This window comes from Pristiophorus japonicus, unplaced genomic scaffold (assembly GCF_044704955.1).
Source record: "Pristiophorus japonicus isolate sPriJap1 unplaced genomic scaffold, sPriJap1.hap1 HAP1_SCAFFOLD_353, whole genome shotgun sequence".
Lineage (NCBI taxonomy): Eukaryota > Metazoa > Chordata > Chondrichthyes > Pristiophoridae > Pristiophorus > Pristiophorus japonicus.
In genome coordinates this window covers 319,304-337,892 of record NW_027253358.1, presented here as the reverse complement: position 1 = coordinate 337,892, position 18,589 = coordinate 319,304, and the positions used below count along the sequence as shown (strand labels likewise).

Here is an 18,589-nt window from a genome sequence, read left to right as displayed (position 1 = left end):
GGCAGCACCTCTGACTGTGAAGTACTCCCTCAGTACTACACTGGAAGTTGGCTGCTTTATGTGCTCAAGTTTTTTGTGGCGTGGGACTTAAACCCAAGACATTCAGTGACACCAATATTCAACGTAGGTTCACCAGGACGTAGCATTAATCAGAGCATCGCCACAGCGTACAGTCCTGGCCTGACTCTCAAATTCTTATGTGACCATCACAGGGTTAATTTTATCTCGTTTTCTTACTGTAATCCTCATTAGGTTAATTTCTAGTCAAAATCATTGGGATAAAAGCTAAAGACAATTTTCCTCTGATGTACACTTGGAATGGTTAGCTTCTGTACAAGACTCTTCCCAGGCACTTCCCCTGGGTCTTGCCTCACAATGCTGAAAGCTTCTCAGAAACTTGGAAAGATGTGATTTTAGTCCCAGTACCACAGTGTGTCAGACAGTATGTCATAGCTGTGTGTCTGCATCTTCTTAGTGCAAATAGTACACCTTTCTATCACAGCAAAACGAGATGGAAGAATTACATTCTCTTTTCTGATCTTGCCTGTCCTCTCAATACCTGCTGACACCATGCCTGCAGCACTGGGTGCAGTTTGGGTCTCCCTATTTCATAAAGTGGGCCAGAGAGGGATATTCAGTTATTGGGGTATGGAGAAGGATATTCAGTTATTGGGGTACAGAGAAAGGTGTTCAGTTATTGGGGTACAGAGGAGGATATTCAGTTATTGGGGTACAGAGGAGGATATTCAGTTATTGGGGTACAGAGAAAGATGTTCAGTTATTGGGGTACAGAGGAGCATATTCAGTTATTGGGGCACAGAGAAGGATATTCAGTTATTGGGGTACAGACGAGGATACTCAGTTATTGGGGTGCAGAGAAGAATATTCAGTTATTGGGGTACTGAGGAGGATATTCAGTTATTGGGGTACAGAAGAAGCTATTCAGTTATTGGGGTACAGAAGAAGATATTCAGTTATTGGGATACATACAATTATATTCAGTTATTGGGGTACGGAGAAGGAAATTCAGTTATTGGGGTACGGTGAATGACATTCCGTTATTGGGGTACGGAGAATGATATTCAGCTATTGGGGTACGGAGAATGATATTCAGTTATTGGGGTACGGAGAATGATATTCAATTATTGGGGTACAGAGAATGATATTCAGTTATTGGGGCAGGGAGAATGATATTCCGTTATTGGAGTACTAAGAATGATATTCAGTTATTGGGGTACAGAGAATTATATTCAGTGATTGGGGTACGGAGGATGATATTCAGTTATTGGGATATAGAGAATGATATTCAGTTATTGGGGCACGGAGAATGATATTCAGTTATTGGGGTACGGAGGAGGATATTCAGTTATTGGGGTACGGAGAATGATATTCAGTTATTGCGGTACAGAGAATGCTATTCAGTGATTGAGGTACGGAGGAGGATATTCAGTTATTGGGATATAGAGAATGATATTCAGTTATTGGGGTACGGAGAATGATATTCAGCGATTGGGGTACGGAGAAGGATATTCAGTCATTGAGGTGCAGAGTAGGATATTCAGTTATTGGGGTACAGGGGGGATATTAAGTTATTGGGGTACGGATAATGATATTCAGTTGTTGGGGTACAGAAAACGATATTCAGTAATTGGGGTACGGAGACTGATATTCGGTTATTGGGGTACGGAAAATGATATTCAGTTGTTGGGGTACAGAGGAGGATATTCAGTTGTTGGGGTACAGAGGAGGATATTCAGTTGATTGGGGTACAGAGGAGGATATTCAGTTATTGGGGTACAGAGGAGGATATTCAGTTATTGGGGTATGAAGAAGGATATTCAGTTATTAGAGGGAGTTGAAAGAAGGGCCCTCGGTTAATCCCCAAATTTATGTGAGTAATATATGAGGAGAGATTGTACTGACACGGGATAGGATGGAAGTGTTTACAAATGAGATCCAAGTGATTCTATCTGCCTTGTCCAGAATTGAAGTACAAGGTATCATACTTACAGAATAAGGTCAGCAGAAGGAAATGGGAAATATGGGAGGACTTTTTAACCAAAAGGCGGGATGTATGGAACAGATTACTGGTACCGGAGCTGGAACAAAAAAATAAAGGGTTTTGAGAAGGAACTAGATGGAGTTATTAGAGAGGCACCAGGGGGAATACTGGGGATAGATGGGCTGAAGGGCTTATAATCCAGTATGATCCACAGTGAGAACTGCAGTGGTTGACCCAAATGCAAAGATTTCATTGAGATGGGGGAAGAGTATTGCAAAAGAGGTGGATAATGAGGTCTTGTTGTATAAATTAATAAGCTGCTGGTATTAAAAATTGGGAAAATCAACAATTATTTTCTCCCCTTCCCAGGCTTGTGATCAGTGTTCCCTTTAAAGTGCGTGGCCAAGCAGCTGGTCCACGGCGTTTCTATAGGAAGAACCAGGCTGCCGGGTATTTGTGATGGCCGCATAGCACCCAAATAAAAAACCGATGGGACAGTGCTTCTTTCCATCAATCACTGAGACGATTGCACCAGGAGTTGCTGCTAACTCCCGCTCGGGTTTATTTCTGTGGACACTGGTCCGTGCTCTGTGTCCCCAGCCCTGATCACCAAGGAGAGCGACAGGTTAGCGGGAGGCCCTGGGGCACATGCCCACCAATGTTTGCTGAAGGTGCTGGGCGCAGTGTGCTGCTCACAAGTTGTTGCTGCTGGGAGATTCTGCGCAGGGGTGACTGAGCAACAAATTTAAAGGGCACAAAAACAATGAGAGGGAGCATTTGATGCCCTCCCTCGGTAACATATTCACACTGTAAGACACAGGAGCAAACAGCGGCAGCTCTGCCTCAAACAAAGGTGCATCCAACATTGACTCTTTATTGTTAACCTAACAATGGCAATGCTTTGATCTCCTGACGTGTTTGTCCCGTTAATCCGCAGGCTGTGTTACTCAGTACAAAGTTAAACCTGCAACCACAGCTGGACATGGAGGAGGTAAGCAAACTGCTGGATTCATGTTGGAAACAGATTCAGGAAGAGGAGAGCTAAATCCCCCAATAAATCCCAGTAACTGTTGATTGCTGCAATAAATCGTCCAGCTCACAGCAATGGCAGGTTCAGCTTGGGTTAAATTCCTTGGGTAGTGAAAACTCCCGATCTTGTTATTAGCTGTCTGGGGTTGGGACTTTAAGGAAGAGTGAGTGGAAAGGGGATGAGAAGTTGATGAGCTCGATGTTTACAGCAATGGGACACCTCCCAGGTCAGTGTCCAGTTGTGTATGATGTGAGTTATGGAGGAGTGGATTTAACATACTGGCCTCCCATTTCTGACACCTGATGTTGACTTTGGCCCAGGCTATTGGAATGTCCTTGGGGTCAGGTTCCATATAGAAACATAGAAAATAGTTGCAGGAGCAGGCCATTTGGCCCTTCGAGCCTGCACCACCATTCAATATGATCATGGCTGATCATGCAACTTCAGTACCCCATTCTTGCCTTCATAGAAACATAGAAAATAGGTGCAGGAGTAGGCCATTCGGCCCTTCGAGCCTGCACCGCCATTCAATGAGTTCATGGCTGAACATGCAACTTCAGTACCCCATTCCTGCTTTCTCGCCATACCCCTTGATCCACCTAGTAGTAAGGACTACATCTAACTGCTTTTTGAATATATTTAGTGAATTGGCCTCAACAACTTCCTGTGGTAGAGAATTCCACAGGTTCACCACTCTCTGGGTGAAGAAGTTTCTCTTCATCTCGGTCCTAAATGGCTTACCCCTTATCCTTAGACTGTGACCCCTGGTTCTGGACTTCCCCAACATTGGGAACATTCTTCCTGCATCTAACCTGTCTAAACCCATCAGAATTTTAAATGTTTCTATGAGATCCCCTCTCATTCTTCTGAACTCCAGTGAAAACAAGCCCAGTTGATCCAGTCTTTCTTGATATGTCAGTCCCGCCATCCCGGGAATCAGTCTGGTGAACCTTCGCTGCACTCCCTCAATAGCAAGAATGTCCTTCCTCAAGTTAGGAGACCAAAACTGTACACAATACTCCAGGTGTGGCCTCACCAAGGCCCTGTACAACTGTAGCAACACCTCCCTGCCCCTGTACTCAAATCCCCTTGCTATGAAGGCCAACATGCCATTTGCTTTCTTAACCGCCTGCTGTACCTGCATGCCAACCTTCAATGACTGATGTACCATGACACCCAGGTCTCGTTGCACCTCCCCTTTTCCTAATCTGTCACCATTCAGATAATAGTCTGTCTCTCTGTTTTTACCACCAAAGTGGATAACCTCACATTTATCCACATTATACTTCTCATCTGCCATGCATTTGCCCACTCACCTAACCTATCCAAGTCACTCTGCAGCCTCATAGCATTCTCCTCGCAGCTCACACTGCCACCCAACTTAGTGTCATCCGCAAATTTGGAGATACTACATTTAATCCCCTCGTCTAAATCATTAATGTACAATGTAAACAGCTGGGGCCCCAGCACAGAACCTTGCGGTACCCCACTAGTCACTGCCTGCCATTCTGAAAAGTACCCATTTACTCCTACTCTTTGCTTCCTGTCTGACAACCAGTTCTCAATCCACGTCAGCACCAATCCCATGTGCTTTAACTTTGCACATTAATCTCTTGTGTGGGACCTTGTCGAAAGTCTTCTGAAAGTCCAAATATACCACATCAACTGGTTCTCCCTTGTCCACTCTACTGGAAACATCCTCAAAAAATTCCAGAAGATTTGTCAAGCATGATTTCCCTTTCACAAATCCATGCTGACTTGGACCTATCATGTCAACTCTTTCCAAATGCGCTGCTATGACATCCTTAATAATTGATTCCATCATTTTACCCACTACCTATCTATAATTCTGACCGGTCTATAATTCCCTGTTTTCTCTCTCCTTCCTTTTTTTAAAAAGTGGGGTTACATTGGCTATCCTCCAGTCCATAGAAACTGATCCAGAGTCTCTGGAATGTTGGAAAATGACTGTCAATGCATCCGCTATTTCCAAGGCCACCTCCTGAAGTACTCTGGGATGCAGTCCATCAGGCCCTGGGGATTTATCGGCCTTCAATCCCATCAATTTCCCCAACACAATTTCCCGACGAATAAGGATTTCCCTCAGTTCCTCCTTCTTACTGGACCCTCTGACCCCTTTTATATCCGGAAGGTTGTTTGTGTCCTCCTTAGTGAATACCAAACCAAAGTACTTGTTCAATTGGTCAGCCATTTCTTTGTTCCCAGTTATGACTTCCCCTGATTCTGACTGCAGGGGACCTACGTTTGTCTTTACTAACCTTTTTCTCTTTACATATCTGTAGAAGCTTTTGCAGTCCGTTTTAATGTTCCCTGCAAGCTTCCTCTCGTACTCTATTTTCCCTGCCCTAATCAAACCCTTTGTCCTCCTCTGCTGAGTTCTAAATTTCTCCCAGTCCCCGGGTTCGCTGCTATTTTTGGCCAATTTGTATGCCACTTCCTTGGCTTTAATGCTATCTCTGATCTCCCTTGATATCACGGTTGAGCCACCTTCCCTTTTTTATTTTTACGCCAGACAAGGATGTATAATTGTTGTAGTTCATCCATGCGGTCTATAAATGTCTGCCATTGCCCATCCACTGTCAACCCCTTAAATATCATTCGCCAATCTATCCTAGCCAATTCACGCCTCATACCTTCAAAGTTACCCTTCTTTAAGTTCTGGACCATGGTCTCTGAATTAACTGTTTCATTCTCCATCCTAATGTAGAATTCCACCATATTATGGTCACTCTTCCCCAAGGGGCCTCGCACAACGAGATTGCTAATTAATCCTCTCTCATTACACAACACCCAGTCTAAGATGGCCTCCCCGCTAGTTGGTTCCTCGACATATTGGTCTAGAAAACCATCCCTTATGCACTCCAGGAAATCCTCCTCCATCGTATTGCTTCCAGTTTTGTTAGCCCAATCTATATGCATATTAAAGTCACCCATGATAACTGCTGCACCTTTATTGCATGCACCCCTAATTTCCTGTTTGATGCCCTCCCCAACATCACTACTACTGTTTGGAGGTCTGTATACAACTCCCACTAACTTATTTTGTCCTTTGGTGTTCTGCAGCTCTACCCATATAGATTCCACATCATCCAAGCTAATGTCCTAACTATTGCATTAATCTCCTCTTTAACCAGCAATGCTACCCCACCTCCTTTTCATTTTATTCTATCCTTCCTGAATGTTGAATGCCCTTTGATGTTGAGTTCCCAGCCCCGATCATCCTGGAGCCACGTCTCTGTAATCCCAATCACATCATATCTGTTAACATCTATTTGCACAGTTAATTCATCCACCTTATTACGGATACTCCTTGCATTAAGACACAGAGCCTTCAGGCTTGTCTTTTTAACACACCTTGTCCCTTTAGAATTTTGCTGTAATGTGGCCCTTTTTGTTTTTTGCCTTGGGATTCTCTGCCCTCCACTTTTACTATTCTCCTTTCTATCTTTTGCCTCTGTCTCCCTTTTATTTCCCTCTGCCTCCCTGCATAGGTTCCCATCCCCCTGCCATATTAGTTTAACTCCTCCCCAACAGCACTAGCAAACACTCCCCCTCGGACATTGGTTCCGGTCCTGCCCAGGTGTGGACCATCCGGTTTGTACTGTTCCCACCTCCCCCAGAACCAGTTCCAATGCCCCAGGAATTTGAATCGCTTCCATCTGCATCACTCCTGAAGCCACGTATTCATCTGAGCTATCCTACGATTTTTACTCTGACTGGCACGTGACACCGGTAGCAATCCTGAGATTACAACTTTTGAGGTCCTACTTTTTAATTTAGCACCTAGCTCCCTAAATTCATCTCGTCGGACCTCATCCCGTTTTTTACCTATATCGTTGGTACCTATGCGTACAACGACAACTGGCTGTTCACCCTCCCTTTTCAGAATGTCCTGCACCCGCTCCGAGACATCCTTGACCATTGCACCAGGGAGGCAACATACCGTCCTGGAGTCTCGGTTGCGGCCGCAGAAACGCCTATCTATTCCCCTTACAATCGAATCCCCTATCACTATAGCTCTCCCACTTTTTTTCCTGCCCTCCTGTGCAGCAGAGCCACCCACGGTGCCATGAACTTGGCTGCTGCTGCCCTCCTCTGATGAGTCACCCCCCTCAACAGTTCCCAAAGCGGTGTATCTGTTTTGCAGGGGGATGACCGCAGGGGACCCCTGCCCTACCTTCTTTACACTGCTCTTCCTGCTGGTCACCCATTTACTATCTGGCTGAGTACCCTTTACCTGCAGTGTCACCAACTCACTAAACGTGCTATTCACGTCATTCTCCACCCGCAGCTCCAGTGCTGCAATGCGGTCCGTCAGGAGCTGGAGGCGGATACACTTCCCACACACGTAGTTGTCAGGGACACAGGAAGCGTCTCTGACTTCCCACATAGTACAGGAGGGGCATAACACGTGTCCGAGCTGTCCTGCCATGACTTAACCCTTAGATACACTTAAGTTAGCAACAACAAAGCTAAATATTACTTACTGATAAAGAAAGAAAAAGAAAAGTTACTCACCAATCACCAGCCAATCACTTACTCCCTTGGCTGTGACGTCACCTTTCGATTTCTTTCTACTTTTTTTTTGCCTCCTCCCTGTAGCTGCACAAGCCGCCTCTCCACGCACCTCCCGACTCCCTCCATGCACCTGGAACTCCCGAGCCTCCTCCGACGCGTTGGGCCTTTTTATAGGCCTCAGCGATGCACCTCCCGACTCTCTCCACGCACCTGGAACTCCCAACACACTTCTCCCCATACCCCCTGATCCCTTTAGACGTAAGAGCCACATCTAACTCCATTTTGAATATATATAGCGAACTGGCCTCAACAACTTTCTGTGGTAGAGAATTCCACAGGTTCACAACTCACTGAGTGAAGAACTTTCTCCTCATCTCGATCCTAAATGGCTTACCTCTTATCCTTAGACTGTGACCCCTGGTTCTGGACTTCCCCAACATTGGGAACATTCTTCCTGCATGTAACCTGTCCAATCCCATCAGAATTTTATATGTTTCTATGAGATTCCATCTCATTCTTCTAAATTCAATTGAATATAAACCGAGTCAATCCAGTCTTTCTTCATATGTCAGTCCTGCCATCCCGGGCATCAGTCTGGTGAACCTTTGCTGCACTCCCTCAATAGCAAGAATGTCCTTCCTCAGATTAGGAGGCCAAAACTGTGCACAATAATCAAGGTGTGGCCTCACCAAGGCCCTGTACAACTGCAGTAAGACCACCCTGCTCCTATACTCAAATCCTCTCGGTATGAAGGCCAACATGCCATTTGCTGCCTTCACTGCCTGATGTACCTGTATGCCAACTTTCAATGACTGATGTACCATGGCACCCAGGTCTCGTTGTACCTCCCCTTTTACTAACTGCCTTCCTGATTTTACCACCAAAGTGGATAACCTCACATTTATCTACATCTGCCATGTATTTGTCCACGTACCTAACCGGTCCAAGTCTCCCTGCAGCCTCTTGGCATCCTCCTCACAGCTCACACTGCCACCCAGCTTAGTGTCATCTGCAAACTTGGAGATATTACATTCAATTCTTTCTTCAAAATCATTAATGTATGTTGTAAATAGTTGGGGTCCCAGCACTGAATCTTGCGATACCCTATTAGTCACTGCCTGATATTCTGAAAAGGACCCGTTTATCCCGACTCTCTGCTTCCTGTCTTGCCACCAGTTCTCTATCCACTTCACTACATTACCCCCAATACCATGTGCTTTAATTTTGCACACTAGTTTCTTGTGTGGAACCTTGTCAAAAGCCTTTTGAAAGTCTAAATACATCACATCCACTAGTTCTCCCTTGTCCACTCCACTAGTTACATCCTCAAAAAATTCTAGAAGATTTGTCAAGCATGATTTCCCCTTCATAAATCCATGCTGACTTGGACCGATCCTGTCACTGCTTTCCAAATGCGCTGCTATTTCATCTTAAATAATTAATTCCAACATTTTCCCCACTACTGATGTCAGGCTAACCGGTCAATAATTCCTTGTTTTCTCTCTCCCTCCTTTTTTAAAAAGTGGGATTACATTAGCTACCCTCCAATCCATAGGAACTGATCCAGAGTCAACAGAATGTTGGAAAATGACCACCAATGCATCCACTATTTCTAGGGCCACCTCCTTAAGTACTCTGGGATGCAGCGTATCAGGCCCTGGGGATTTATCGGCCTTCAATCCCATCAATTTTCCGAACACAATTTGCTGACTAATAAGGATTTCCTTTAGTTCCTCCTTCTCGCTAGACCCTCGGTCCCCTAGTATTTCCGGAAGGTTATTTGTGTCTTCCTTGTACAGTCATGACAGCCAGCTCTACTTCTCCATCACCTCTTTAAACCCCTCCACTGCCACTGAATTGTCAGACTTGCTCGACATCCAATGCTGGATGAGCCGCAATTTCCTCCCAACTAGATATCGGGAAGACTGACCATTATCCTTGGTCCCCACCACAAACTGCGTTTCTTAGCCACCGACTCCATCCCTCTCCCTGGAAACTGTCTCAGGCTGAACCAGACTGTTCGCAACCTTGGTGTCCAATTTGACCCCGAGATGAGCTTCCGACCCCATATCCTTTCCATCACCAGGACCGCCTAGTTTCACCTCCGTAACATCGCCCGCCTCCGCCCTTGCCTCAGCTCATCTTTGAAACCCTCATCCGTGCCTTTGTTACCTCTAGACTTGACTATTCCAACACACTCCTGTCCGGTCTTCCATATTCTACCCGCCACAAACTTAAGCTGATCCAAAACTCTGCTGCCCGAATCCTAACTCTCACCGAGTCCCGTGTCCTAACTCACACCCAGTCCCACTCACCCATCACCACTGTGTTCGCTGACCTACATTGGCTCCCAGTCCAGCAACGCCTCTGTTTTAAAATTCTAATCTTGTTTTCAAATCCCTCTCGTCTCGCTCCCTCCCTATCTCTGTAATCTCCTCCAGCCCTACAACCCTCAGATCTCTGCGCTCCTCTAATCCTGGCCTCTTGTGCAGCTCCAGTTTCCTTCACCCCACCACTGTTGGCCCTGCTTTCAGCTGCTTGGGCCTTAAGCTCTGGAATTCTCTCCCTAAACCTCTCTACCTTTTTCTATCTCTCCCTCCTTCAACTCCCTCCTTAAAATCCACCTCTTTGACACAGCTTTTAAACACCCCTCTTTATTATCTCCTTTGGCTCGACTCCTCTGTGAAGCACCTTGGGACATTTTCTATGTTGAAGGTTTTCTTTGGTGCAAGTTGTTGCCCCTATGGCTGTAAACCTTTTGTGTGAAATGAGTTTGCTGGTCTCAATCCACTTCTTAGTGGCAGTTAGCCCTAGCTCGGGGACCATGCTGCCTGGGACTCTGGGATTTCAGGCTTCTAATCTTCATTTCCCTCCTATTGTCCATCCCTCTGCTCTAGTTGGCACTATTTGTCCCAGTAACTGGGGAAGCCGGGTTGTTCTCCTTAGAAAAAAGCAGGTGTTCAAAATGATAAGGGTTTTGATCGAATAAATAAGGAGAAACTATTACCAGTGACAGGAGGATCAGTAACCAGAGGACATAATTTTAAGATCATTACCAAAAGAATGTGTTTACGCAGCGAGTCGTTGTGATCGGGACTGCGCTGCCTGAAAGGGCGGTGGGAGCAGATTCAACAGTGACTTTCAAAAGCGAATTGGATCAATACTTGTAAAGGAGACATTGGCCAGGCTATTGAGTAAGAGTAGGGGAGTAGGACTCATTGGCTTGGTCTTTCAAAGAGTCGGCACAGGCACGATGGGCAGAATGGCCTCCACTGCTGTGTGATTCTCTGAACTTGCTTCTAACCCAAGCCCTACTGCTCTCTCACCAGAGCTCCATCTTTCAGCTCTTCTGACCCTGTCCTCTGGAACTACCTCCCACAATCACTTTGCCATGCTCACCTTTGAACAATCTAGCTCTGCTGACCTTTGACCTCCTCCCTCCCTGCACTGCCTGCTCGGTGCTCTGCCCCCTCTCTGTTGCTCTGAGATGCTCTGTAACCACAGGAGCACAATGTCAATCAAATTGTCAGCTAAGGTCCGAAAAAGAAGCTATCTACCTAGATGAAAATGAAAGTACTGTGGCCTGTGAGCAATGGGGAGGGGTTATACGGAGGTATATCTGGTCTCACGTACACTCAATCCCAGGTGCTCAGGACCTGATCTGACCGTACAATAGAAGACCCTCTCTCTTAGGCAGTCCCTCAGATCGAGGATGACTTGCTTGCACGCCAAAAAGGGATGTGTTCAGTGATTCACAGATTCCAGGTCCCGAGCTGCATTTTGAAGGGTGGAAGATGCCTATGCGTGGATTGTTTTAAGGTGTGGCCGGTCTGGCAGTCCCACTGACAGGATTTTTCTCTTGCTGCAGATGTGTATTCCACTGCTCCTTCAGGATAAGGTGAGCCTGGTGGAGGCCTATGTAGCTGACTACCCAGCGTTACAGAATCGTTTGTTGCAGATGCTGGATTCATGGTGCCACCCAGCTTTCAACTGTAGAGACATTCAAAGGTACGATCAGGTCCACAACAATCACCGTCAGATGCTTCATAACTCCGCCGCTTGGCCTAGTGCTCTTAACATCGTGCCTGCTGTGTGTTAAAAAGTGTGTTAAAAAGACAAGCCTGAAGGCTCTGTGCCTCAATGCGAAGAGTATTCGTAATAAGGTGGATGAATTAACTGCGCAGGCAGCTATTAACGAATATGATATAATTGGGATTACAGAGACATGGCTCCAGGGTGACCAAGGCTGGGAACTCAACATCCAGGGGTATTCAACATTCAGGAAGGATAGGCAGAAAGGATTAGAAGGTGGGATAGCATTGCTGCTTAAAGAGGAATTTATCACAAAAGTAAGGAAGGACATTTGTTTGGATGATGTGAAAACTGTACGGGTGGAACTGCGGAAAACCAAAGGGCAGAAAACGCTAGTGGGAGTTGTGTACAGACCACCAAACAGTAGTAGTGAGGTTGGGGATGGCATCAAACAGGAAATTAGGGATGCATGCAATAAGGGTACAGCAGTTATCATGGGCGACTTTAATCTATATATAGATTGGGCAAACCAAACTGGGAGCAATATGGTGGAGAAGGAGTTCCTGGAGTGTATTAGGGATGGTTTTCTAGACCAATATGTTGAGGAACCAACTAAAGGGCTGGCCATCCAAGACTGGGGGATGTGTAACGAGAAATGACTAATTAGCAATCTTGTTGTGCGAGACCCCTTGGGGAAGAGTGACCATAATATGGTAGAATTCTTTATTAAGATGGCGAGTGACACAGTTAATTCAGAGACTAGGGGTCCTGAACTTAAGGAAAGGTAACTTCGATGGTATGAGACGTAAATTGGCTAGAATAGACTGGCGAATGATACTTGAAGGGTTGACGGTGGATAGGCAATGGCAAACATTTAAAGATCACATGGATGACCTTCAACAATTGTATATCCCTGTCTGGAGTAAAAATACAACGGGGAAGGTGGCTCAACTGTGGCTAACAAGGGAAATTAAGGATAGTGTTAAATCCAAGGAAGAAGCATATAAATTGGCCAGAAAAAGCAACAAACCTGAGGACTGGGAGAAATTTACAATTCAGCAGAGGACGACAAAGCGAAGAAAAAGATTAGTGAAGACAAATGTAGGTCCCTTGCAGTCAGAATCGGGTGAATTTATAATGGGAAACAAAGAAATGGCAGACCAATTGAACAAATACTTTGGTCTGTCTTCACGAAGGAAGACACAAATAACCTTCCGGAAATACTAGGGGACCGAGGGTCTAGCGAGAAGGAGGAACTGAAGGAAATCCTTATTAGTCAGGAAATTTTGTTAGGGAAATTGATGGGATTGAAGGCCGATAAATCCCCGGGGCCTGATAGTCTGCATCCCAGAGTACTTAAGGAAGTGACCCGAGAAATAGTGGATGCATTGGTGATCATTTTCCAAAGGTCTATCGACTCTGGATCAGTTCCTATGGATTGGAGGGTAGCTAATGTAACACCACTTTTTAAAAAACGAGTGAGAGAGAAAACGGGGAATTATAAACCGGTTAGCCTGACATCAGTAGTGGGGAAAATGTTGGAATCAATTATTAAAGATGAAATAGCAGCGCATTGGGAAAGCAGTGACAGGATCGGTCCAAGTCAGCATGGATTTATGAAATGGAAATCATGCTTGACAAATCTTCTAGAATTTTTTGAGGATGTAACTAGCAGAGTAGACAAGGGAGAACCAATGGATATGGTGTATTTGGACTTTCAAAAAGCTTTTGACAAGGTCCCACACAAGAGATTGGTGTGCAAAATTAAAGCACATGGTATTAGAAACATAGAAACGTAGAAAATAGGTGCAGGAGTAGTCCATTCGGTCCTTCGATCCTGCACCGCCATTCAATAAGATCATGGCTGATCATTCCCTCAGTACCCCTTTCCTGCTTTCTCTCCATAACCCATGACCCCCTTAGACGTAAGGGCCATATCCAACTCCCTCTTGAATATATCCAATGAACTGGCATCAACAACTCTCTGCGACAGGGAATTCCACAGGTTAACAACTCTCTGAGTGAAGAAGTTTCTCCTCATCTCAGTCCTAAATGGCCTACCCCTTATCTTAAGACTATGTCCCCTGGTTCTGGACTTCCCCAACATCGGGAACATTCTTCCCGCATCTAACCTGTCCAGTCCCGTCAGAATCTTATACGTTTCTATGAGATCCCATCTCATCCCTCTAAACTCCAGTGAATAAAGGCCCAGTTGATCCAGTCTCTCCTCATATGACAGTCCAGCCATCCCTGGAATTAGTCTGGTGAACCTTCGCTGCACTCCCTCAATAGCAAGAATGTCCTTCCTCAGATTAGGAGACCAAAACTGAACACAATATTCCAGGTAAGGCCTCACCAAGGCCCTGTACAACTGCAGTAAGACCTTCCTGCTCCTTTCCTCAAATCCCCTAGCTATGAAGGCCAACATACCATTTGCCTTCTTCAGCGCCTGTTATACCTGCATGCCAACCTTCAATGACTGATGAACCATGACACCCAGGTCTCGTTGCACCTCCCCTTTTCCTAATCTGCCGCCATTCAGATAATATTCTGCCTTCGTGTTTTTGCCACCAAAATGGATAACCTCACATTTATCCACATTATACTGCATCTGCCATGCAGTTGCCCACTCACCTAACCTGTCCAAGTCACCCTGCAGTCTCTTAGCATCCCCCTCACAGCTCACACCGCCACCCAGTTTAGTGTCATCTGCAAACTTGGAGATATTACACTCAATTCCTTCATCCAAATCGTTAATGTATATTGTAAAGAGCTGGGGTCCCAGCACTGAGCTCTGCGGCACTCCACTAGTCACTGCCTGCCATTCTGAAAAGGACCTGTTTATCCCGACTCTCTGCTTCCTGTCTGCCAACCAGTTCTCCATCCACGTCAGTACACTACCCTCAATACTGTGTGCTTTGACTTTGCACACCAATCTCTTGTGCGGGGCCTTAACAAAAGCCTTTTGAAAGTCCAAATACCCACATCCACTGGTTCTCCCTTGTCCACTCTACTAGTTACATCCTCAAAAAATTCCAGAAGATTCGTCGAGCATGATTTCCCTTTCATAAATCCATGCTGACTTGAACCGATCCTGTCACTGCTTTCCAAATGCACTGCTATTTCATCCTTAATGATTGATTCCATCAATTTCCCCACTACTGATGTCAGGCTAACCGGTCTATAATTACCTGCTTTCTCTCCCTTTTTAAAAAAAAATGGTGTTACCTTAGCTACCCTCCAGTCCATAGGAACTGATCCAGAATTAATAGACTGTTGGAAAATAATCACCAATGTATCCACTATTTCTAGGGCCACTTCCTTAAGTACTCTGGGATGCAGACTATCAGGCCCCGGGGATTTATCAGCCTTCAATCCCATCAATTTCCCTAACACAATTTCCCGCCTAATAAGGATATCCTTCAGTTCCTCCTTCTCACTAGACCCACTGTCTCCGAGTACATTCGGAAGGTTATTCGTGTCCTCCTTCGTGAAGACAGAACCGAAGTATTTGTTCAATTGGTCTGCCATTTCTTTGTTCCCCATTATAAATTCACCTAAATCCAACTGCAAGGGACCTGCATTTGCCTTCACTAATCTTTTTCTCTTCACATATTTATAGAAGCTTTTGCAGTCAGTTTTTATATTCCCTGCAAGCTTCCTCTCGTACTCTATTTTCCCCCTCTTAATTAAACCCTTAGTCCTCCTCTGTGAATTCTAAATTTCTCCCAGTCCTCAGGTTTGTTGCTTTTTCTAGCCAATTTATATGCCTCTTCCTTAGTTTTAACACTATCCTTAATTTTCCTTGTTAACCACGGTTGAGCCACCTTCCCCATTTTATTTTTACTCCAGACAGGGATGTACAATTGCTGAAGTTCATCCATGTGATCTTTAAATGTTTGCCATTGCTTATCCACCGTCAACCCTTTAAGTATCCTTTGCCAGTCTATTCTCGCCAATTCAAGCCTCAGACCGTCGAAGTTACCTTTCCTTAAGTTCAGGACCCCAGTTTCCAAATTAACTGTGTCACTCTCCATCTTAATAAAGAATTCTACCATATTATGGTCACTCTTCCCCACACAACAAGATTGCTAATTACTCCCTTCTCATTACACATCATCCAGTCGAAGATGGCCACCCCTCTCGTTGGTTCCTCGACATATTGGTTGAGAAAACCATCCCTAATACACTCCAGGAAATCCTCCTCCACCGCATTACTACCAGTTTGGTTAGCCCAATCAATTGGGGATAATGTATTGACATGGATAGAGAACTGGTTGGCAGACAGGAAGCAGAGAGTCGGGATAAACGGGTCCTTTTCAGAATAGCAGGCAGTGACTAGTGGGGCACCGTAGGGGTCAGTGCTGGGATCCCAGCTCTTTACAGTATACATTAATGATTTAGATGACGGAATTGAGTGTAATATCTCCAAGTTTGCAGATGACACTAAGCTGGGTGGCAGTGTGAGCTGTGAGGAGGATGCTAAGAGGCTGCAGGGTGACTTGGACAGGTTAGGTGAGTGGGCAAATGCATGGCAGATACAGTATAATGTGGATAAATGTGAGGTTATCCACTTTGGTGGCAAAAACATGAAGGCAGAATATTATCTGAATGGCGGCAGATTAGGAAAAGGAGAGGTGCAACGAGACCTGGGTGTCATGGTACATCAGTCATTGAAGGTTGGCATGCAGGTGCAGCAGGCAGTGAAGAAGGCAAATGGTATGTTGGCCTTCATAGCTAGGGGATTTGAATATAGGAGCAGGGAGGTCTTACTGCAGTTGTACAGGGCCTTGGTGAGGCCTCACCTGGAATATTGTGTTCAGTTTTGGTCTCCTAATCTGAGAAAGGACATTCTTGCTATTGAGCGAGTGCAGCGAAGGTTCACCAGACTAATTCCAGGGATGGCAGGACTGATATATGAGGAGAGACTGGATCAACTGGGCCTTTATTCACTGGAGTTTAGAAGAATGTGAGTGGATCTCATAGAAACATATAAAACTCTGAAGGGACTGGACAGGTTAGATGCAGGAAGAATATTCCCTATGTTTGGGAAGTCCAGAACCAGGGGTCACAGTTTAAGGATAAGGGGTAGGCCATTTAGGACTGAGATGAGGAGAAACTTTTTCACCCAGAGAGTGGTGAACCTGTGGAATTCTCTACCACAGAAGGTTGTTGTGTCAGTTCGTTGGATATATTCAAGAGGGAGTTAGATATGGCGAAAGGGATCAAGGGATATGGAGAGAAAGCAGGAAAGGGGTACTGAGGTGAATGATCAGCCATGATCTTATTGAATGGTGGTGCAGGCTCGAATGGCTGAATGGCCTACTCCTGCACCTATTTTCTATGTTTCTATGTGGTGCAACCGCTAAGTCATGCGGATTGCAGCACTACTCTGAACTGGGCCAGCAAATAGCCTGTCGACTCGCTGTGCAGAATCAGGCATGAAAATAGCCTCGAAGCAGGGTACCCAAGGGTTCCAGCTTAGCTGCAAACTTACCCCAGCTAGAGTAGGTAAAAACATATCCCTCTGTAAATAGCGTTGTGTTACGCTGTATCCCTCTGGTACCTATATAACCATCAACATCAATAGATCAGTCCGTGGCAACATGTCTCCATCAATATATCCCTCTGGTACAAGAGTGACCCATTTCTACAATATATCCCTCTCGGTAAAATGACGTGAGGCATTTTCCTAACTTGTTGACATCATACCCATATACTCTTAAAGTGCCAGTAAATCCCTCAGGTACTATATATCCCTGCTGTGCCAATTGTACACTTTGTGTGGGCCACGGATGGAACCTAACATCACATCTGTAAACCGCATTCACCATCAGTGGAATTTTGAAAATATTTATTCCAAAAAATATCTAAAGATGGCACTTGTCTAAAGCATTTGAGCACGTGCTATTGGAGTTGGGATTTTCACAGTCTGACAGCTGGTAACCATAGTGAGCTCAGGAGCTGTCAGACAGTGTCTTTATGAAGTATAGATTTCGAATGGAAAAGCAGAGCGCATTCATGCAGAGGATCTGCTGGCTGGTGATCAGGGGGCTGCATGGCCCTTCCTGCAGCTTGTGTGTGACAGCCCTGGATAAAGACTTTCTTTGATCTCATGTGATGCCTGAGACAAAGGAATCGAGTCAGTACTGCACAATTAACTGATTTTCACAGAGCTTATTTATACAGATTTGCACCGAATTTCGAAGGACAATTGATTGGAAAAACTCAAACTCTTCAGCCTTGAAAGAAAGACCGAGAGAGAGGAGCAGAGAGAGTGGATGCAGCTGCCTTTGCATTACAGTAGAGCCGTACTGAGGGTTGCCCACTCCCAATCAGACTGTATCAACTCCAAATAAAAGCTGGCCCTTTGGCCACGGCCTGATGTTGTTGAGAGCTGGTTGTCCAGTACTGCACTGACAGCGATGGTCACTGCAGCTTAAGGCTCTCAGTGACTAGGAACGGGGCAACCCGAGTCACTGAAGTTAAACCTCGACCGTCATCATAGCATCATCATCGTAGGCAGTCCCTCGGAGTCGAGGAAGACTTGCTTCCACTCTAAAAGTGAGTTCTCAGGTGACTGTACAGTCCCATACGGGAATTACAGTCTCTGTCACAGGTGGGGCAGACAGTGGTTGAGGGAAAGAGTGGGTGGAGAGTCTGGTTTGCCGCATGCTCCTTCCGCTGCCTGCGCTTGATTTCTGCATGCTCTCGGCGATGAGACTCGAGGTGCTCAGCGCCCTCCCGGATTCACTTCCTCCACTTAGGGCGGTCTTTGGCCAGGGACTCCCAGGTGTCAGTGGGGATGTTGCATTTTATCAAGGAGGCTTTGAGGGTGTCCTTGTTACATTTCCTCTGCCCACCTGGGGCTCGCTTGCCGTGTAGGAGTTCCGAGTAGAGCATTTGCTTTGGGAGTCTCGTGTCGGGCATGTGAACAATGTGGTCTGCCGAGAACACTGATGTTAGTACGTCTGTCCTCCCAGGGG

The 18,589-nt window shown here is 45.6% G+C and overlaps 1 protein-coding gene across 1 annotated transcript in view; it reads left to right on the top strand.

Moving 5' to 3' along the window:
* The window catches only part of LOC139250226 (exonuclease mut-7 homolog), a 347,320-nt gene that overhangs the window by 259,871 nt on the left and 68,860 nt on the right, over positions 1-18,589 (top strand). Inside the window, exons 10-11 of the mRNA XM_070872721.1 lie at positions 2,940-2,993; positions 11,440-11,579. Coding sequence (XP_070728822.1) covers positions 2,940-2,993; positions 11,440-11,579 — 194 coding nt within the window. The remainder of the gene's footprint in view (positions 1-2,939; positions 2,994-11,439; positions 11,580-18,589) is intronic.